The following is a 20,740-nucleotide window of genomic DNA, read 5'->3' on the forward strand; positions in this document are numbered from 1 at the left end:
GTTGAATACCAAGGAGAGCTCTTGGAGCTGAAGGTCTGTCTATGACAAGGAGGCATCTACGGTAAGGTAGGCAAATGGTCTGTCTGTTCACTTCACAATTGTATCACAACATCATCACAGCAGGACGACGTCGCCAAGGCATGTACAAACCGAGTATATCGACATTGCGCGGGTAATCGTCTCCCGAAGCAGCGACATGTCCGATAAGGCGGCCGGCGTGCTCGTGCTTCTCGCAATTACCACTGTCTTTGTGACCTCAGTCCGCATCGCAAAGCCATTCCTCCCAAGCTGATCTCCCACAAGTGCCTGGGCTGGCCTAAGCCAAAGACACAGTCATGGGCGACGCTGGATTCTCATTGACTTGGCCTTGGCTTTCATGTTCGCCTTTATGCGGATTCTCCGGAAATGGAAGGTAATATCAAAGACGTCCCTTTGTCTCCCCGAGTATCTCTATCAAAGTGCGTCTCTCATGGCAGAGCCCACCTCTCGCCGTCGACATCAGCGTCTCACAGACTGCAACGATGCATTTCTCCGCTCTGCTAGCGCTTCTCGGCTCTCTCGCAGCCTCAACCGCCGCACAACGATACGATGGCCAATTCTGGCCATGCAACCCCACCAAGAATGCCACGGGCGCGTGTCCGCCTTCTCCTGGCCTTCCCAACAGCACTTATTTCATCGACTTCACGAAGGTGACCTCTATCCCTCCTGAATGGACTCTCTCCAATTGGGCCCAACTCAAATTCGGTCCTCTTGGAGCCGAATTCACATTCAACAAGCGCTACGATGCACCCCAACTTTGGACCGACTTCATGATCTTGTTTGGCAAAGTCACGATCGAAGCGCGTGTAGCCAATGGAACCGCTATGATCAGTTCTGCCGTTCTCATGTCTGACACCTTTGATGAGATCGACTACGAGTTCTCTGGCAACAACTTCGGACAAGAGAGGTGGGCAGCTGGGATCGGACAGAACAACTACTTTGGCAAGGTAATTTCGATCGCGAGTCTTATGATGGCCGGTCATATTGCTGACCTTTATCAGGGCGTGACTGGTAACTATGATCGCGGGGAGTACTTTCCCGTCTCTAAGCCGCAATCGACGTTCCACAAGTATACTATAGACTGGTCGCCGACTGCACTCTCGTGGGCTGTAGATGGCAAGAACATCCGCACTCATCTCGCCAGCAAGTCAACGCCCAAGGGCGCCTACCAATACCCTCAATCTCCATCCAAGCTCCAGCTTGGTATCTGGTGTGCAGGTGACCCATCTGCCAACAGTGGTACCAGAGACTGGGCCGGTGGCTACACCGATCTGGAAGGTGGTCCGTATACGATGTACATCAAGTCGGTGACGATCGAAAACAGGTATCCTGCGTATGGATACAACTACACGGATCAGAGTGGAAGCTTTTCAAGCATCCAATTGCTGAAGAAGCCATTCATCGACGACATCGCTCAACCGAATGGCGACGACAAGCCAGAGGACGGTCCGAACGATGCAGACGACGGAGACGACAAGGACGAGGTCAAGCCGACCACCATCAAGACTTCGACCACCAGCTCCAAGGCCGCGTCTGCTCCATCGACTTCAGTCAAGCCAAGCACGATGGTCACGACAGCCAAGCCGTCGACATCAAGCACGCTGAAAACCACGGCCAAGCCGACAACCATAATCAAGGCGACCGTCAAGCCTAGCGCAAAGTCCAGCTCGACTTGCACGACCACGACTAAGAAACCAGCCACCACGGCAGCCAAGAAGTCCGCCACCACGGTGGCTAAGAGGCCAGCTGCGACGACAGCTGCAAAGGGGCCAACTGCCCCAACGGCTGCGCCGAAGCAGGGTTCTCGATGGGTGTATTACTCGAAGAACTGGTGGTACTGGTCTGATGGCAAGAAGTGGGTGCTGCCACCTGCCCCCACGGCCAAGCCGGGGCCCTCTCGCTTCACAAAGTGGCTTGGTAAATACTGGTACTGGACTGGCAAGAAGTGGTACCTGTGGGGAAACCCTCTCTGAGTTCTAGTGCGGAAGAATATGTAGTCTGACATGAACGAGGATCTGTACACTTTGAGACGCGCGGACTGAAGTTGCCGTGGTATGTTCTTTTCGAACAAGCGATCATTCACACCAATGTCTTCCTCTCACCTCGCCAGAGGCTAGCCTTCGTCGTGCATCATTCCTCGTTCAATGCTCGTAGTCTTTGCTAATCTGACGATCCGTGTGCATGCAAACTGCAGTATTTCCAAGCTTTGCATCATGGCTCGTCATCCGAAAAAGGAAGGTCCGCACATGTCGATCATATCCAAAAGTACAGGGTCGATCACCACCACGAGGTTGATGGCGTGCAGTCGCTTATCGACCAAGTCGCATAGAATGCTTTGAGGGATATCTAAGGTCTCGTGCTGTGACGATATACAGTGGGATTAAATCGCTCATAGGTATCTGGCCCCTAAACATTTCTGTGTCCAAGCAGGTACTGTTTCGCCTTCCAACATCTGTGTTCTCAATAATCACACCAACGCCATCGTTGACAGCCATGCCATCCTTGAAATGCGCCGCCGCCGTCGCTCTGGACGTGATGCCTCTTCCTAAAAAGGCCCAAAACAAATGTGCTGCAAAGCTAGGGTATCTTCACTTCATTTCATGCAATCGTTCCTCGGTCATGAACTCCAAGCCCTCCAAACAAGCCATCTCTATATCTATGAGTCCGAGAGACTGACGAACTGCGCCAGCCCATCCATCTCGGACGAAACCCTCGTCGAAGTCGAAAGCAACCATTCTACAGACCGACAAATCTCCACACATACCTCAGCAAGGCCAGAGTCAACACCGCCATCGACATCCAGCTCACGATCGGCCAGCTCCAGCTCCGAAGCTTCTCCCGCCACACCTTCTGGTCCAGCTCGCTGACGAGGAGCGTACAGCGCTCGAAGAGCTGTTGAGAGACGAGGATGATGTCGTCTTTCTCCTCCAACGTGAGAAGGGATTCGGCGCTGCCGAGGCGGAATTTGAAGTCGGCTTTGATGTCTTCGCCGTCCTGCGTGCCGTCGAAGGATAGGAAGGTGAAGCCGGGGAGTTCGAGGTTGGGAGTTTTGGTGTCATTTTCATGCGGAGTATCTGGTTTCCAGAACTCATCGCCACTATTGGCGAGTTGTTGTCGGATCCAGCGACCTGTACATCATGCATTAGCGTTCGCACGGTTTCAACGGCTGCCGAACGTCTGTCTCACCTCCCGAGAAAGTCGCCATGTAAAAGACCCACGCAAAAGCGACCAGCACGTGCGGTTGCCTCCTCATCGTCATCCTCATGCTCTTCATCCAGTCCTCGCCCAAGTCTATTGTGTCAAAGATCCCTCCTCCTCCCAACGTCCGCAGATCCCTCAGATCATCCTTCAATCTTGCCGTCCGCGCAAGCCCGGCTGGGCGTAAATTGGCAAGCCATCTCTGCACTTCGCGCGCATGTTCATTTCCATATCCATCTGATTGTTGAACCTGACGAATGAGGATCTCCCACTCAATCTCAAAGAAGAGGAAGATTCGCGCAAAAGGTACTAGACCCTTGCCGTAGAGCAAAGGCGTGGAGGAGTGCGGTGGGAGCGCGAGGGACAGGCGATTAATGAGCAGGCGGTTGAGTTCGATATGCTGACTCCTGGTTGCCCGGTTGATCTCGTCGGAGAGATTTGACGATGCGAGGACGGCCATGACTCTTGGAGGCGGAGGAGCAGGCGTCGGAGGTGTATGGAATATCATGCTTGAATCGCTGGAGAAGAGCGTTATATAGGATGAGGGTCGTCCGATGACAGCGGAGAGTCAGGTGCGCTGGTCATGATGGTTTGTGCTGTTTGTCCGTCGTCCACGCGCCTGCTCTGGTCGGCGGTGTGATTATCCTGTCCCCAGCGATGTCGATGTCCGATCTGGTGATGGTGAGGAAGGACATGGCGATGTTTCCATCTGGTCCCTCCATGATTCACACGAGACGGGACGATGAGGGCCATGTGGATCCGAGATCTGAAGTTTAACTCTATCTGCAATAAGGTTGAGCCGAAACGCGCGCGTTGCTATGTATACGAGAACGTCAACAACGCTAGAACCGACACAGATCACCGTCTACTCCAACCGTCGTGTCGTCGGTTGGTCCCAAGCGTTCACCTCACATCTTCAGTACTCCATCTCTCACTTCGACAGTGTTCGCAACTCAGGGCGCTCTCCGTCGCGAACAGACACAAAGGCGCGATTCGCCTGCGCAGTCTCTCACTACATAATCCCCTCGCGTACACAAACAACAATCCCGGCCAACAACAAACGGCCTGGCCGATCTCGCTACTTTGTACATTCCTCGCCCGCGTCACTGGATGATCCGTTGGTAGAGACATTCGCTACATGCTTTGCGCACCATCATGGACACCAGCTACTTGTCGCAACAAGTGACGACCATCGTCGAGCGCTTGCATGGCTTCTTCGATGAGATTGGAGTGCCCAGCCATGAGCGCGACTCTAGAGAGTCTGAGGTATGTTGTAATCTCTCTGAGGTTGGACAGAGAACATCACTGACCTTACTGTAGCTCTTCTCCGCTCTCTCCGAAACACTCCACAACCAGCTCAATCTGGTCGCAAAAGAGAAACATGACTTGACCGAAGAGGCCCAGCGCCTGATCAAGACGATCCGTCAAATGGAACGCTCGCTGGACGACAGCCGCCCAAAGGATGATTACGAAGCGGAGAAAGATGGCTTGAAGGTCACATTCCCATTGATGCACTGCATAAAGAGACTCAAGGAGAAACACCACACAATCGCAAAGCTCCATCGCGAACGCTATGAGCAGGTCAAGAAGCTCGTTGAGGCTCTGCAGTCCTACGCATCTCATCTTGAACCTTCGTTCGTCAAGGTCAAGCTCCCACCTACCTCCGCCAACGGCGAAGTCCCATCCACATTCGATCTCTCCCCGACATATGTCTCCAAACTCGACAATGAGTTTACACGAATCTACGACGAGTATAACAAGCGCATTGCCGCCGTGTCACAATACGCCGAGGCCATCATCAGCTTGTGGTCGGAACTTGGCACTCCTCAAGCACAGGTGGACAGTCAGATCGTCCAATTCGCACGGGACTCGCCTGAGCAGCTTGGACTACATCAGGATGACATGAAGCGCTTAGCTGCGAAACATGACAAACTGATCGCTGAGAAACAACAGCGTGAGAAGAAATTGAAAGAGTTGCGCACCACTGTTGATGGTCTTTGGGACCGTCTGGGAGTGGATGAGAGCGAGCGCAAGCAGTTCTTGGCTGCCAACCGCGGATGTGGTGTGCGACAGATCAACGAGTTTGAAGATGAGCTCTCACGACTGAATGAGCTGAAGCGCCAAAATCTACACATTTTCGTCGAGGATGCACGATTCAAGCTGCAAGAATTATGGGACGGTCTTTACTTCTCAGAGGAGGAGATGCTCGACTTCACGCCTGCCTTTTCTGATGTCTATTCCGACGCACTGCTTTCTGCCCACGAGAACGAGATTGCACGTCTAGAGGCTCTCGCTGCACAGCGCGCTCCGATCATTGCCGCTGTGGACAAGCACCGAAGTCTGATCAAAGACCGCGAGGATCTGGAGAAGAGCAGCCACGATGCGTCGCGTCTCATGCAAAAGGGTCAAAAGGGCGAGAAGCGTGATCCTGGCAAACTGCTGCGCGAAGAGAAGATGCGGAAGCGTATCGCGAAGGACCTGCCCAAGGTGGAGGCCGAGCTAAGACAGACCCTCGAGGCGTGGGAGGACGAGTACGGTCGTCCATTCTGCGTTCACGGTCAACGCTACATCGACGAGCTGGATGCCGCACAAGCAAAGGCGCCTCCACCACGAAGCAAGACGCCAAATGCCATGGGCTCAACAAGCGCCCCACGACCCAAGAGCGCAGGACGAGGTGCAGCCCAACCACAATCTCAACCCAGAGCGCAGACCATGCGTGGAGGTAACCCAACCAGGAGCAAGACACCGACCGGGAACCGCAGTCTTTTCTCCCACTCAAGCATGTCGCAATTATCGCAATCCGTCATGGGACAATCAACAAGGAGCCCTTCCAAGATCCCTGGCTCATCAACACGCCTCCCGATGAGCGCCCTCAAAGACGGCAATAACTCGCCCGAGCGCCGTACCAATCATCCCAAACTCGCCGCCTCTCACGATGACCTTCAACGCACCCTCCGCGGCGGCCAGATGGCACCTCCACCGCCGAAAATGAAAGACCTCTTCCTCCCGCCAACGCCAACCCGTTCCAACAGCGTGAAGACGAACAATTCTCTCGACCTCGACCGTCCCGGCAGCGTCCTACGCCACATCGCACCCGAAGACCCCTACGAAGACCCACGATATCGAACAAACGGCGGCTTCGCATCCTCGATGTCCTCCCATAGCCACGCCTCCAACCCACGCACCACCGCATCATCCTTCTCATCCCACTCTTCTTCCCGACCCATGTCCCGCGCCGGCTATCCCACCGCACCCGCCTACTCTCGACAGACGAGTAACACCTCCTCCATCATGAGCGGATCTGCTGCAGCAGGTAGCGAGAATTGGGAAACCTACACAGACAACTCGGATGTCGACGAAGCGGACGCCGACCACGCGTACTATGCCAAACAGCAGGCGCAGCAGAGTGTGATGCGTGTCGGCCAGGGTGGTCCTCAGAAGAGACCCGGGACGGCGAGTGGAGGGCTGGGAATGGTGAAGAGGGTGCGGGAACAGGCTATTGTCGAAGAGGGCCAAGGGAATGGGAGGTATGTGGTTGATGGAAGCGAGGCGAATTGGACGGATGACGGAGAGGTCGGGGAGACGTTTTGAATGAGAGGTGAATTGAGGAGGATGTGATTCATGATTGAAAAAGCTGAATGGACGAGAGTCCTCTTTCTTTGGATGCGGGCGTTTAGCGGATGGCCAACAGCATGGTCATCCTTCTCATGAGTGCGTGGAGTTTTGGGTTGAATACCGGATTTGCTTGTACGTTCACTTCTTGTGAAGTGTCTCGATGACGCTTCAACAGAAGTGAGAGCTGTGCTGGATGGAAAGCGTGTATACTACTACGATCAGGAGTGTTCACGACCACGATCCCAAGGTTTACTTATGACCAGGACGAATTCAAATGAGCATATTTTATTGACAACGGTGAATTCTCACCAGTCACTTGTCCTCAAGCGAAGCATTATGCGATCGTCGTTGATCCTCTATTTCAATCATCCGCTCCGACGTAAATGTATATACATGCCCCCTTTGGCCCCAAAAATCGACGAAACGCTACAATGTATGCATGGAATCAACACACCATCCAACCACACGCGATCCCTCATATCAACTACCGTCCGACATTCGTGCCCCACTTCAACACACTCTGCCTCTGTCTCGGCTGGCCAGTACCCTCCGTCGGCGTCTGCGATCCCGAAGCCTGCCCGCCGGGCTGATCCGCAAAACGAATTTTACTCGGCGGTGTCCTCGCTTGATTATCGTCTTCGCTATCCGACTCGTCCTCCTCTTGGTGGATCCCCAGCGCGCCTTCTCGTCTCCTTCGCTCGGCGGCTGTTTCGCCGGCGTCATTGCTAGCGCTGCGGTCGTTGGCTGCAGGCTGCGACGATCCTGCTCTTGAAGGACCAGCACGGCGAGGTGGAATACGAGCAGTACCGTCGTCTTCGGAGTCTTCGTCTTCCTGTGCGCGCTCGAGGGCGACGCGACGGCGACGCTCAGCGGCGGTCTCGCTTCCTTCGCGGCCTCGACGGGAGCGAAGGTCGGTGGTTACATCGTGGAAAGGGACTTCGCGGTCATCGGAGTCGACAAGCTTGAGGTCTTTTGAGTCGCTGGTTGATGACTGGCGAACAGCGGCCGTGCCTTGCTCATCATCGGGTGCGGTGTCTTCTCTTGATGGCTTTGGACGGCTCGTCTTCGGTACGGCGGTAGACGATGGAGCGCGAGACTTCATGCCTGCTTGTGTTTGCTCGCGGTAGTCTTTACGTGCCTCCTGCTTGACCTCTTCCGGAGCGTTGCTGTCTTCTACCGCTTCTACTCTCGACTTCGGGTCCATGCCTCGGATCTCGTTGATGAATTGCGCTTTGCTCATGCGCCGGCCACCTGTCGTCATGGTGAAACGGATGCGTTCGTCGTCATCGTCACCCGCATTGCCATCGCCCTTCTTGCCGTTGCCGTCAGCAGACTGTCCTGCATTCGCAGCTTGTCCAGATGTATTGCCACCAAGTCCCAGCATCTTGCTCATCTGCCCGAGGCGTTGCTTGGACTTTTCGGGATCCTGTGTGGTCGACTGTTTCCTTTCCGGTGCCGGAATATCGTACTTTTTGATGACCTCTCCGTCCTCGTCTTCGACAATAATGGTGTTACCGTATTGATAAGCTCGAGCCGGACCGCTGGCCTGCTTCGGTTTCTCCGGCTTCGCCTCTGCTTTCGAGTCACCAGCCTTCTTGCGGAGCCCAGTCATGGTTCCGACCTTGTTCAAGCCGTTCCGCCAATTCTTGGCTGGGCGCTCAGGCATCTTGGTCTCGGTCGTTGCTTCAGTGTCGGCAGCCGCTTTATTGTCCGGAAGCATCTCATGCGGGTGCGGCGCCACTCCATGATGGGCGTCAGCGCCCTCCTCATGCATAAGTCTTCTAGCTTCGCGCATCTCTGCGCTGCTTCGATGCTTGTCGCCAGACTGCCCTTTACTATTCTCCACTGCCAGGACGTTTCCATCTTCGTCCTCATACACAGTCTGATGACCCTCTTCATAAATCTCACCGACCTCATCCGGGTTGATGTGCTCTGGAACATTACGCTCGTTCTCCGGAGTAAAATTCTTGTTCTCCGTGCTGTCAGAAGGAGGATCATTTTTCATCGCAAGAGTGTCTGAATCACTTCGGCTGTTACGATGATCAGGGCTTTCTTGTCTGCGCGAAGGCGCGATGGCGGACTGGCTAACTGGACCACCGGGCCCGATGCCATAGTCCCAACTCTTACTCTTGCTTCCTCTCGACCGATGTCTTGAAGAAGCGCGGCTCGGGTTGCGACTGGGATTGTCCTCTTCCTTTTGTCGTCGCAAGAAGGTGCCAGGTGCACCGATTGGCAACATGCCCGGACCACTCTTCTCGTCGAAGCTGGAAGCCGACATCTGACTCTTGGATCGCGATTGTATCCTTGGGAGTCGCTCCATCCACGAAGGCTGATCGGGTGCCTGGGTGTAACTCATGGTCAAGGTCAAGGTGTTGATGTGCTTGCCGAGCGTGAAGACGGCGATGGAAGATCCGTGGACAACGATTGAAGTGATGACCAGGAACGTAGTAATCGGCCAGATGAGGTAAATGACGTTGTACTCTTCGGTGGACTCTGGCGGCAAAGCTCGCAAAGGAGTAGTCGAGTCGGTCTCCAGCTCGGCTCGAGCCAAAATGGCAACGAAGATGGCACCGACACCTATAGGTCCGAAGTGGCCGGCGAAGAGGGCCTCTCGCCAGGTCTTGATATCGGGAATGATCGGCTTGAGCGCTAACATGATGGGGATCCGACGGAAGAACAGCACCAGCAGCGCTATTACAACCAGTTTCCAGACATCCAGTCCCAGACGTCCCGAGTTGAACTGCTCCCATGGGATGATCGCTCCGAAATAGACGAAGAATGCCAAGTTGATGAGCAAGTCGATAACGTTCGACACGTGGGATTCTTCAGTCTTCTCCGTAAACCACCCGTCGTTACTGAATCCGACTCCGCAAGCAAATCCGACAAGCAGATCGTCTAGTCCCAGCAAAGCACCAGAGCCTGCACAGAATAGTGCCAGGACGAAATAGAACACCAAGAAGGACTCTCGATCGATGAGGTTCTTCTCGTCAGCGTAACGAATAGCGCGTCTGGCCGCATATCCCACAACAACTCCGTAAAAGGCGCCAAAGACGCACTCGTACAAGACTGTGAAGCAGAACCAGTGGTAGAACACTTTCGACGCATCCGGTCGATAGTGAAGGAGGTAAAGACCAAGATAGATGAAAGGAAAGGCCATGCCGTCGTTGCAGCCGGACTCTGCTGACAAGAGATCACGTAAATGCTTGGGAACGCGTTTCGCGAACTTGCCTTTTCCAACCACGGAGGATGCCAGGACTGGATCGGTCGCCGTGACACAGGCAGCGACAGTCAGACTCTCCAACCAGTTCAGATGTGGCGTCATGAGACCCCAGATGAAGAGACTGGTGATGAGCCAGCCGAAGGTCATGACGGGTATCAGGAGGAACACAATCGACCTCCAATGCCTCTCCATGTACGCCTTTGGCAATTCGACTCCAACGGCGAAACATTGTACGACCAGGACAATGCGCGAAAATTCCAACGTGATCTGATCGACATTGCCCCAAGAGCGCGGATCAATGAGGTTCGCAGCGTGTGGACCGAAGATGATTCCACAAAGCGTGGCGACCGTAGCCTCGCCGATGTAGAGGCGCTCCTTGATCACAGAGGAGCACAGCATGAACAGGCTGGTGAAGCCGCCCAGGATGAGGTACACCAAGTGCGGCTTGTTGATGGAGAGTTGCTCCCACGCCATGTTTGCGTATTGTGGAATCCTGATTCCTTGTTTACTGCATGTCCTTGAACTTGGCTCTTTCTCTTGTTCGCGCCCAGACTTTCAAGAGGCGAATCGGCGCGGTGTTGTGTTTTCGAAGCGAAGGTGAGAGTGTCGTCTCGTGTACGCGCATGCGGAGTGTGGTCGCGCCCAGTCGCCGCTCCCAATGCCCGAATCGGCGCCGTGGTGAATGAGGATAGCGGTGGAAGAGGGCGGTCGTTGCTCGGCGAGGAGGAGGATGGAAGAGTCGACAAGAAGAACAAGACAACGGCAGAGATGGACAAGAGACTGCCAAGAGAGATGCCGGAAGAAATGTACGTCAGTCGGTGAAGTGTATATTTTGTCGGGTCTGGCTATCGGCGCGAGTCCATTGCGACTACCACCAAGGCTTGCAGAGCGAGAGACGGTCTTCATTTGATCGAGCAGCTTGTCCTCCCATACCACTCTGTCCGACTAGAATCTCACCTCATGTTTGGCCTCTTTGGCTTTGCGACGGATCGTGAAGTCGATCGTTGAACGTTGATGCCGATAGCCCCGCATGCTCCTCCAGACTCCTTGGCACGGCGTCTTTCTCCGATGAAAAATGTACCTGCGCCAAGGCATGTAGGTATATTGACTTGCTATCGATGGTCGTACGAAGTACTTGTATCGTCGCCTCATGTACAGTTGCGAACCTGACCCATACAGTGGTGGTTCATCAAGCTACGAGGCATCGTTCCACCCGCCCTGGTTCGTTCAAAGTTTGGCTTTTCAAGAACACGTGCATGGTTGGTTGATCAGTCCAGATCCCCAGGTCTGCCCTGCTTCCCGAGGATCTTCCTTGTTCTCGGAGCTGCCTCCTAGCATTCTTGCACGAATACACGTCCCATCGTCACCTGGTTGGATTTTGTCAACCTTGTCATCGACAACATGCCTGGAAGACGACTGCCCGACGAGCCCATCGATACCGCTCTATGCCGGCGATGTCAAGAAGTCGAACCCGCCATCGTGGTTAGGACGGAGCCGGTCTGCAAGTCCTGCTTTTCGAAATATGTTCAAACCAAAGTCGTAAAGCGATTGGAGAGCTTCCGAGTACGACATTCCGAGCCGGGCAATGAGCGCATGGTCCTGTTACCTTTGTCCTACACCGCAAGCTCGGTCACGCTGCTCCATGTCCTGAGCCAGCACTTGCAAGGCCAGACCGAGAAGACCGGCCGAACTGGATTCAAACTATGCGTTCTGCACATACTCGGCGGCAACTCCGCAAATGAAGACGACGAGGCGCCCTTCGACGACTTGAAAGCGCGATACCCGCAGCACGACTACCATACGGTACGACTTTCGGAAGCATTGGCATCGGACGATGTAGTAAGAAGCCTATTTGCGGACTCCTCCAATCTCGAGATCAGGGCGGATGACCCAGAACAGTCTCTTCGCTCCCTTCTTCTCAAAGCGCCATCCGCCACATCCCGCCAGGACATCGAACAAACCCTGAAGCAGCGCCTCACCATCTCCTTCGCCAAGTCTCACGCCTGCGACGCCGTAATATGGGACCACAGCGCCACCAAACTCGCCGAACGCACCATCTCCGAGACCGCAAAGGGGCGCGGCATCTCTCTCCCCTGGATCGTGGCCGATGGCGACTCCCTGCACGGCATACCCTTCTACCACCCTCTCCGCGAACTGCTGAACAAAGAACTCAAATCCTACGTCGAATTCGCCGACCCGCCGTTCGATGCTCGCTTCTCGACCGTCGACACCAAGCCGATTGTCAGCACAAAGAATACCACCATTGACGATCTGGTAGAACAGTACTTTGAGTCAGTGGAGCAGGACTACCCTTCCATTGTCGCGAACGTGGTTCGCACGACGGGCAAACTTCCGGTGAAGGCGATTGAGCAGGCGGAGCAGTGCGAACTGTGTTGTACGCCATTGCAGGACAGGGCACCGGAGAAGAGTCGGCTGTGTCATGGGTGTATTCGCATGTTACCTCAGGCTCAGGATTGAAGACGGGGCGACCAGAAATGTGTGAAGAACTCACTTCGAGCCCTCCGTACGGTTTTGTGCGATCGCCTAGGATCAGTGATCCGCCTCTGAGGTGTGTACGAGCAATTCCAGGATGCCCGAATCACACTCCCGAATACGTGGATGGATACTGGATGCTTTTCCCAGCTGTAGCACCCCACTCGACCTACTCGAGCAGAGTCTAGGCACGCAGGCCGCCTTCGGGACATGAATCCACGATCACATCAGACGTCTGGCTGGAGTCATGCTGACGGCCGCATAGCCTGGGCTGAGACGGCTGGGACGGTTTGCCTCCAGGCTCGTGCTATTGATTACTTGTGCCGAGTCGCAACACTAATATCTCGCCGACATGTGCCAAGACGCAGCATTAATATATGGGAGACGAGATTTGCGCCACATGATATCCGAGCTTTGCTCGATGCTTACCTTGATCATGGTCTGATCACCTGAGAAGACGGAATACACAAATCTGAAGAGCAAGAGATGGGTTGAGCCGATACAGATGTGAATGCTTGGGTTGGTTGTTGATCAATCTATTCAGGCCACTCTGCACTTCCCGTAGGATAGCTATAGCATCCACACAAAAATCCGACCCTTGGTTGATCCTCATCAAACATCCATCATAGTATCATCACCACCATCCGCCCTCTCCGGCTCGACAACCACACCTCTACCCCTGCCCTCCAACAACTCCCTCCTCACCTCCGGTCCAATCTGCTTGTGCCCTTTTACCAGCAGCAAATCCAACAACGCCTCTCTCTGATCCTCCGTAATCTCATTCTTATACCTCTGCGCGAAAGCAAGCAAGCTCTGATGCCACAACACCGGCAACTTCGGATCTCCCTTCCCGTTCTTGCCCGCGAACACGCCATTGCCGTTGTCCATGTTCACATCCTCACCCGGTTGCACCGCGCGGAATCGCAAGAAGTGGAAGACCAATGCGTCTACCACGCGGAATGGGAGGGCGTATTTCTTCTCTAGCAGCGTGCGGATGAAAATGTTGCAGGCGCCGGCTGACTCGACGTCGTGCATCATTTGCTCGGCCGCGATTTCGCAGAGTCGGTAGAGAGCCGTAGCGGAGTGCAGAACTGGAATAGAGACGCGAGCCAGTACGGAGCCGATGATCTGTGCTTCACGCAATGTGCAAGTCCCTGAGCCGGTGAGGGGAAAGAGGAAGCCCCGGAAGAAGGCGGCGGGTTTGTACAGCGCTTTCTTCATCGCTTTGTAGAGATGGACGTTCAGCTTCTTCGTCTCGCGGATGTCCTCTCTCACCATCGGTAGTAGAATGTCGTTGCAGAAGGCCTGCGCCACAGCCGGTCGGGATGAGGTGAAGATTTTCGTGGCTTCGTAGACGGCGTTGGGAGTCCAGCTGTCGGGTCGGGTGATGGAGACGAGGATGTCCCATTGTGGCAGTGAGGGGAGGATTTTGAAAGGTTTGGGGAGTTTGCCGCTCTTGTAGCGGGAGAGGAGCAGGCCGACTTGGGTATAGACTTCAACGACTTTGGCGGGAAGCTCGACGGCATCGTTGGGATCACCGCCACCTTGAACGTGATGTGGGATGTTGTCGTCCGCTGCTCCTCCTCGTGCTTCGTGTGCGGCAATCTTCTCGAGGATCAGGTCTGCTAGATTTGTGCCGGGTCCTTGTGCTTCGTCGTCGGGTGTGTCGTTCTTCGGGTCGAGCAATGTGGATGGATCAAAGGATGGATTGAATTTGTTGAACATTTCCAGATCATTCGGGTCCACCTCAATCTCTTCCACCTCCTCTTCCGAGCCCCATGCCTCCTCATCGTCGTATTCGCCGACTTCTGCGCCTCCTTCCTCATCGTCACTTAGCTCGCCAAAACGACTTTCGAACGCGAAAGCTGGGTTTGCGACAGCTGGGCGCTTTGCCTGTTGTTCTGCTTCATCTTCCGCTGCCAAGTCTTGTCCAAGATCTAGAATGCGCCGCGACGCTTTGCTATCCACGAACCCATCCTGTCCATCTTCTCCGTGGGTCGTCTTTCGCTTTTTGCTGTTCTTTTGCTTCAGTGGCGCTGTTGGTGAGTACTCTTCGCTGAGAGGATTATGCCTACGCTCTTGGCGAGCAATTGAGTTGGATCTCGTGGCCTTCGGCATGTCGGTGGACTTGTGATGTCTTGACGAGTGAATAGAAGGTCAATTTGGCGGAGGTCTGGCAACTTTTCTCAAATCCTATCTCGTATCGGTGATAAGCGGTCCGAAGTCCGGTGCGGATCGCGGCCTATAGTGACATTTAGGCGGATTCACTTATTTTCAACTTCGAGCTAAATAGCATATAAGCTGCGACTCGGCATATCTAAACCTGTTAAAAGTGTCGGTGATATAGCAGGTCGTCTTCCGGGGTAGAGTAAGCTCTTGCCTTATCGCGCATCGTCGCTATAAGAAATTAGAATTAAGAAGTAAGCGAATCCGCCTAAATGTTACTACCTCCGTGCTTCCGCTTAAACTGAAGGATGCGCGAGGTGTAGAGGAGTTTTGTATCAGAATCCGTTCTCTAACGACAATAACATGGTCCTGTCGATAATGTGTTTCCCTGTTATCGCTTTCGTACAACTAGACAAAGTGCACGTAGGTAGCCCAGAGCGTGCAGTTTGAGCGGAAGCACGGAGGTATAGGCCGCGATCTGCGATCGAACCTCGTCGCTCACGCGTCGACCAACCGCGAGAATCCCAGCTTCGACATTCACTATCACAATCATGGCCGACTCATTTGCCAACACGCCGCTCCAGGCCACCATGGACCAGGACCACGTGCCAAATGTTCCATCACCTCTCAATCCTGCCAGCTCGCGCGCCCCATCCAGGACCCCAGCACCCAATGCGACGCCGATCCAACGAGAACAACGAGAGAAGAAAGAGTCGCTGAAGAAGCGTGAGAATGCACTCAATGGCGGGACTCCTTCGTCGGCATCCAAGCGAAAAGCCAGTGTGGCACACTCCTATCCTTCACCCCAGCGATTTATGATCCCACCACCACGGGTGCAGGACTTCGAAAAGCCCAAGGACGATGTGATGATCCAGCACGAGCCTGCACCTCTTATGACACCCGGAAACGAGCGACAATTATACAAGCCGATTGATCTAGCGGAGAACAAGCGCGGCTATCGATACTCTCGCGCCATTGCGGATCCTCTGTTTCCTCACAAGCAGTTCTACCGATCGACTTCCCCTCCGCCGCATTATGCACGATTGAGCTTTGAAGATGCCGACAAGTGGATGCATTTCACGACGAATGCGTTGATAACGACAAACGAGAAGGGCTGGCGGATGGTGCGCTCCAATGTTTGTGCAAGAGAAGGAACATTGTACTACGAGCTCAAGATACATCGTGGAGTCCCGGTAGACGGACCAGATCCAGCTGCCAATGGACCGCAACCTCATGTGCGGTTCGGCTGGGCAAGACGAGAGGCACCTCTTGACGCACCTGTTGGTTTCGATGGCTACAGCTATGGCCTCACCGACATTCGGTTCGAGACAATGCACCGCAGCAGACCGGGCAAATTCTTCCACCCAAAGAAGACCAAGACCAAGACTGCCAAAGCCGCGCTCGCCGCTCCGACACCTGTTACACTGGCGCCAGAAGACCAACACGTCAAGGAAGGCGACGTGATCGGCGTCGAAATCCAACTTCCCGCGCTCTCTCTGCAACAAAAAATCGTCAGTGGAGTCTACAACCCCGCCGTGGACTCAGGAGACGGCTTCGACCAGTCCGCTGCAGCGTCTCTCGATGAAGAACCTATGGACGTCATCCGCGACCGTATTCCCGTGCCCTACAAAGCGAACAGCTATTTCGAAGTGCTGGACCACGTCGCCTCCAAACCAATGGAAGTCTACGCCGATCGTACCACGAATCTCAGCTCCCTGCCCACCCAGCAAACCGGCGCGAATGCAAAAGACGCGATCAAAGCCCCGCCGAACCCGAATCACGAGCACGCTTCCCTGCGAACGTTACCGCACAGTGCTGTCAGGGTGTATAAGAATGGAAAACTAATCGGCACGGCGTTTGAGAACTTGCTTGCGTTCCTCCCGCCCGCCAGCGCACCGAGCAAGACCATGGGCGCGAGGGAAGGGTTCGACGATGGTTTGACAGGCTACTTCCCTGCGGTCTCCTGTTTCTTCGGAGGAATCGCAGAAGTCAACTTTGGCGACGGTAGGGACGGATTCTGGTGTCCGCCGTCTCATCTCAAGTCGTCCATTCCCGCTGCAAAGTCCGCCAGAAACGGTGGCCCAGATATCGATATGCCGGATGCCGGGTATGATGCGAGTGGGCAGAAGAAAGGCTGGAATCCTGGAAGACAGGCGAGAGGGATTGGAGAGAGGTATAAGGAGCAGATTGCGGAGGACATTGTGTGGGACCTTGTGGATGAGGTGGACTTTTTCATGCAGGATGGAGGGTTCGAGGGCACGGTCGGGAGTGGAGTCGCGGGTGCGGCTGTGGTGAGTGGGAAGAGCAGTCGATTGAAGGAGGAAGAGGGACTATGATAGAGTCATGAGAAGGGCAGTGCGTGGTTCAGTCGGATGGAGGTGTGTCGGGTGGACGCATCGAATTTGACGTTGACCCGAGTACTCCTTCTGACAGTCCCTTGACAAGGAGTCGAAAAACGATTGCAACACCTGACACGCTCCTCCCGAGCTTGGAATGGTTGCTGAAAAGCCATTCGCGTTGTCAAAAGCATCAAAGCCGTGTTGGACAGCAATCGTCTACAACGAAGGATGCGAGGGGTGGTTGGGCGTGCTGATTTCGAGGAGGTCGACTTAAGCCGAGACGTGCATGAAAGCTACGCCAGCTCAAGTATGCGCGGAGACGGTCTTGCAGAAGCGAGATACTGTAATTCTAATGCACAGATGCTTCCCTGCATTCCCTCGGCATCGTTGTCGACATTATTCCTTGTCGTCGATCTTGATCCTCTAACGAAGCCCTAGCAGATACGGCACAGGCGAACCAACCAGCTCCAACGCAATACAAAGCATACCACATATTGCCGCTCGCACCTCATGTTGCATGTCACACGACATACCGCCACATGGAGATGGAGATAGTGGCGTGCTCTACTAGCCTACTATCGCGAATCGCATCCTCCACCAAACCTTCGACAACGGAGCAGACTCAAATTCCAACAGACCTCGCCGGGCAATTCGCCCGCACGGCTCGTCGGCTCGACGGACAATCACACCATCCGAGAATTTTGTGCCATTTCTCGGTTGATAAGAGAGTTTGCCGCGCCCATGCCACCAGAGCTTAGCCTTATCTTGTCTTGACCCGGACCTTGCCCGAACAGGATGCCAGCTCCGCGTGGCGGGCGACGGCGATGGGGCTTGAGCGAATTAAGCTCATGGACGAGTTTGCTTGGTTGCCGGAGTTCGACGTCGTGCATATTCTGCATGAGGGTCATGTATGAAAGTGTGAGCAGCAATGTCGAATGAAGGTTGTATGCTGTGTGCATTGGAACCCGCTTTTGTCGCTCCTGGAGGGTCGCATTGTATGAAGATCTCTTGTTGACCCCGCGTGCAATGTTACCAAGAATGGAAGGTCTCCGGATGGAAGTGAGCGAAGGAGCGCGACAGGACGGAAGAGGAAGGTCGAATCGTCGAATGAACACCGGTCAGTGCAATAGCAGTCATCCTATTGGTGCGCGAGATCCTTCGTATACTCGGTGTACATGCGAGGCACAGTCGAGATACGTCTTCTCGTACCTATCTGCCGCACAGAGAAGTATCGCCATGGATCGATGTCACCACATCGTCGTGCTGGGCTGCGGAAATGGTTACAGGGATGTTTGCTGAACCGCGGCTTACTCTTGCATCTCATTCTCACCTTCTGCCACTCGTACTGACCCCAACAAACACGAACGGATACTTCGAGCTAACGGCACCTCCTTCCCTTGTTCCAGAACGCATCCGTTGGAGATTGTGGGCCACTACCCGACTAGTGCCTACACTAATTGACCCTCTAAAACTCACAAATGGTGGAGCAACACATGGGTCTGGCCCGGACGACGGTCACGCAACCACCCGACCGGATGAGATGCGAGCGTGAGTAGATAAAGCTGTCGCGTGGTCCCCCGGTCTTGCTGCGAGTCTCTTCTTGACACTTGTTCTTCTCGTCCCCCCTCTCGCCAGCATTCTCTGTGTTGTGCTGTGCTATCTCTCTCTCAATACCCTCTCCCCCTTCCCTTTCATTAGGTGAACATCATTACCATCATGTCCGACCGCGACTCCTCCGACAATGAGAAGGGCGTCGGCCACCACACGGCCTACCACGACCCTCTCGAGCGTGAAGGCGACTACGACGGCAAACCCACCGAGGAAGAACTCTCTACTCTCCGCCGTATTCCGGGAAAGATCCCAATCATCGCCTATCTCATCTGCATCGTCGAGTTCTCCGAGCGCGCCTCCTACTACGGTGTTTCCCCGCTGATTGGCAACTTCGTCAACCGCAAGCTTCCGGTTGGTGGTAATGGATATGGTGCGCCGCCAGCGGGTACGCAGCAGACCGCTGGTGCATTGGGTCTCGGAACTGTCAGAGCCAATGCGATCCAGCAAAGTTTCAACATGTTGGTGTATGCTTTGCCCTTGCTGTTCGGATGGCTGGCCGATTCGAAGACGGGTCGGTGGAAGTTGATTTGCTGGGGTGTCGGCGTCTGCGGTGTTGCTCACATTTTGATGGTCGGATCTGGTGCTCCGTCGCTATTGGCGAGTGGAAATGCGAAAGGAATCTATTTCATATCGATCTACGTTCTGGCCATTGGCGCTGGTGAGTCTGGTCAACGGATCGATCGGCGAATGTCTTGCTAACGATGTGCAGCCATGTTCAAGCCCAACGTCTCTCCTCTCCTCCTCGATCAGATGACGACAACTGTGCCAAAAGTTGTAACATCGAAGAAGGGCGAGCGTGTGATTCAAGACCCCGAAGCCACCACCGAGCGTGTTGTTCTCTGGTTCTACCTGCTCATCAACATCGGTGGTTTCATGGCCGTTCCGACCTCCTACGCCGAGAAGTACGTCGGATGGTGGCTCGCATTCCTCCTCCCACTGATCCTCTACCTTCCTCTCCCGGCTCTCCTCTGGTTCCTCCGCAACAAGCTCGTCCTCCACCCGCCCGGTGGCAGCGATCTTCCCAACGTCTTCCGAGTCGTTGGGGTTGTTTTCCGCCGCGGAGGCATTATGCGCATCGGACGCCACGGATTCTGGGATCTCGCCAAACCCTCTAACATCGCCGCCGCCGGTCTCACGATCCCCACGCGCTGGAACGACGATTTCGTTGAAGACGTCCGCCGCACTTTCCAGGCGACCGGTATCTTCAGCTTCTTCCCAATCCAGTACATCAACGACAACGGTCTTGGTTCCGCCGCGGGTTTCCTCACCACCATGCTCACGACCAACGGCGTGCCCAACGATGTCATCAACAACTTCAACTCTCTCTCCATCATTCTTTTCACCCCAATTCTCAACTTTGGCCTCTACCCTCTCTTGCGAAAGCTTCATATCCACTACGGTCCTGTCGCTCGCATCACCACCGGCCTCTTCATCTCCACCCTCGGCGGCATCGGCTACACCGTCATCAACTACTACGCATACCAACAATCACCCTGCGGAAAATTCGGCTCCAACGACTGCGAAATCGGCACCGGCGTCGCACCCATCTCCGTCTGGTGGGTCGGCATCCCCTTCGCTCTCGGCGGTATCTCCGAACTCTTCGTCAACGTTCCAGCCTACGGTATCGCCTACTCCCGCGCGCCCGTCAACATGCGTGGTCTCGTGTCGGCCATCAACCTCTTCTCCACGGCCGTCGCCTACGCCATCGGTCTGGCCTGCAGTTCCATCGTCCGCGATCCATACCTCACCTGGGACTTTGGCGGTCCGGCGATCGCGGGTGGAATTCTGACTGTGGTGTTTTACTTCACATTCAGGCACATTGACAAGGAGGAGTATGTGCTCAGTCAGAACAAGGATTATCACTTGGATTTGACGGGCACTGCGGCAGTGGTCGGGGAGAATGAGTTTAATAAGAGTCCGAACGAGCCGAAGCCGATTGCGGAGAATGAGGAGATGATGATTAGTCCGAAGCAGTAGAGAGGAGGAGGAGTACTGGAGGGTTGGTAAGGAAAGTCATTCGTTGGGTATAGATGAATGAACAGACATTATTTTGAAGATT

At 54.6% G+C, this 20,740-nt stretch overlaps 8 protein-coding genes across 8 annotated transcripts; 5 read left to right on the plus strand and 3 right to left on the minus strand.

The window, feature by feature from the left end:
• Positions 1–521: 521 nt before the first annotated feature.
• On the plus strand, positions 522–1,424 carry MYCGRDRAFT_37166 (uncharacterized protein; the record flags this gene model as incomplete). The annotated part of the gene is made up of 2 exons (XM_003854998.1): positions 522–986; positions 1,041–1,424. Coding segments are annotated over 2 exons (849 nt in total), but the record flags the coding sequence as incomplete, so codon positions are not given.
• A 1,351-nt stretch (positions 1,425–2,775) lies between these two features.
• On the minus strand, positions 2,776–3,954 carry MYCGRDRAFT_108172 (uncharacterized protein; the record flags this gene model as incomplete). Its single annotated transcript, XM_003855392.1, has 2 exons — positions 2,776–3,167; positions 3,226–3,954. 2 exons carry the CDS (start codon positions 3,743–3,745, stop codon positions 2,776–2,778), a joined length of 912 nt encoding a protein of 303 aa, XP_003855440.1.
• Positions 3,955–4,392: 438 nt separating this feature from the next.
• Positions 4,393–6,828, plus strand: MYCGRDRAFT_84730 (uncharacterized protein; the record flags this gene model as incomplete). The annotated part of the gene is made up of 3 exons (XM_003854999.1): positions 4,393–4,503; positions 4,558–6,020; positions 6,402–6,828. 3 exons carry the CDS (start codon positions 4,393–4,395, stop codon positions 6,826–6,828), a joined length of 2,001 nt encoding a protein of 666 aa, XP_003855047.1.
• A 508-nt stretch (positions 6,829–7,336) lies between these two features.
• MYCGRDRAFT_108173 (uncharacterized protein) lies at positions 7,337–10,546 on the minus strand (the record flags this gene model as incomplete). The annotated part of the gene is made up of 1 exon (XM_003855391.1): positions 7,337–10,546. One exon carries the CDS (start codon positions 10,544–10,546, stop codon positions 7,337–7,339), a length of 3,210 nt encoding a protein of 1,069 aa, XP_003855439.1.
• Positions 10,547–11,515: 969 nt separating this feature from the next.
• Positions 11,516–12,832, plus strand: MYCGRDRAFT_55599 (uncharacterized protein; the record flags this gene model as incomplete). Its single annotated transcript, XM_003855000.1, has 2 exons — positions 11,516–11,908; positions 11,972–12,832. 2 exons carry the CDS (start codon positions 11,666–11,668, stop codon positions 12,548–12,550), a joined length of 822 nt encoding a protein of 273 aa, XP_003855048.1.
• A 345-nt stretch (positions 12,833–13,177) lies between these two features.
• On the minus strand, positions 13,178–14,683 carry MYCGRDRAFT_37123 (uncharacterized protein; the record flags this gene model as incomplete). Its single annotated transcript, XM_003855390.1, has 1 exon — positions 13,178–14,683. The coding sequence occupies one exon, from the start codon at positions 14,681–14,683 to the stop codon at positions 13,178–13,180; it is 1,506 nt and encodes a 501-aa protein (XP_003855438.1).
• Positions 14,684–15,105: 422 nt separating this feature from the next.
• HMTA2401 (Set1C complex protein) lies at positions 15,106–17,067 on the plus strand (the record flags this gene model as incomplete). The annotated part of the gene is made up of 2 exons (XM_003855001.1): positions 15,106–16,775; positions 16,851–17,067. The coding sequence occupies 2 exons, from the start codon at positions 15,283–15,285 to the stop codon at positions 17,065–17,067; spliced, it is 1,710 nt and encodes a 569-aa protein (XP_003855049.1).
• Positions 17,068–18,686: 1,619 nt separating this feature from the next.
• Positions 18,687–20,658, plus strand: MYCGRDRAFT_68689 (uncharacterized protein; the record flags this gene model as incomplete). The annotated part of the gene is made up of 2 exons (XM_003855002.1): positions 18,687–19,339; positions 19,391–20,658. The coding sequence occupies 2 exons, from the start codon at positions 18,787–18,789 to the stop codon at positions 20,656–20,658; spliced, it is 1,821 nt and encodes a 606-aa protein (XP_003855050.1).
• Positions 20,659–20,740: the final 82 nt, after the last annotated feature.

Source organism: Zymoseptoria tritici, chromosome 2 (assembly GCF_000219625.1).
Source record: "Zymoseptoria tritici IPO323 chromosome 2, whole genome shotgun sequence".
NCBI lineage: Eukaryota > Fungi > Ascomycota > Dothideomycetes > Mycosphaerellales > Mycosphaerellaceae > Zymoseptoria > Zymoseptoria tritici.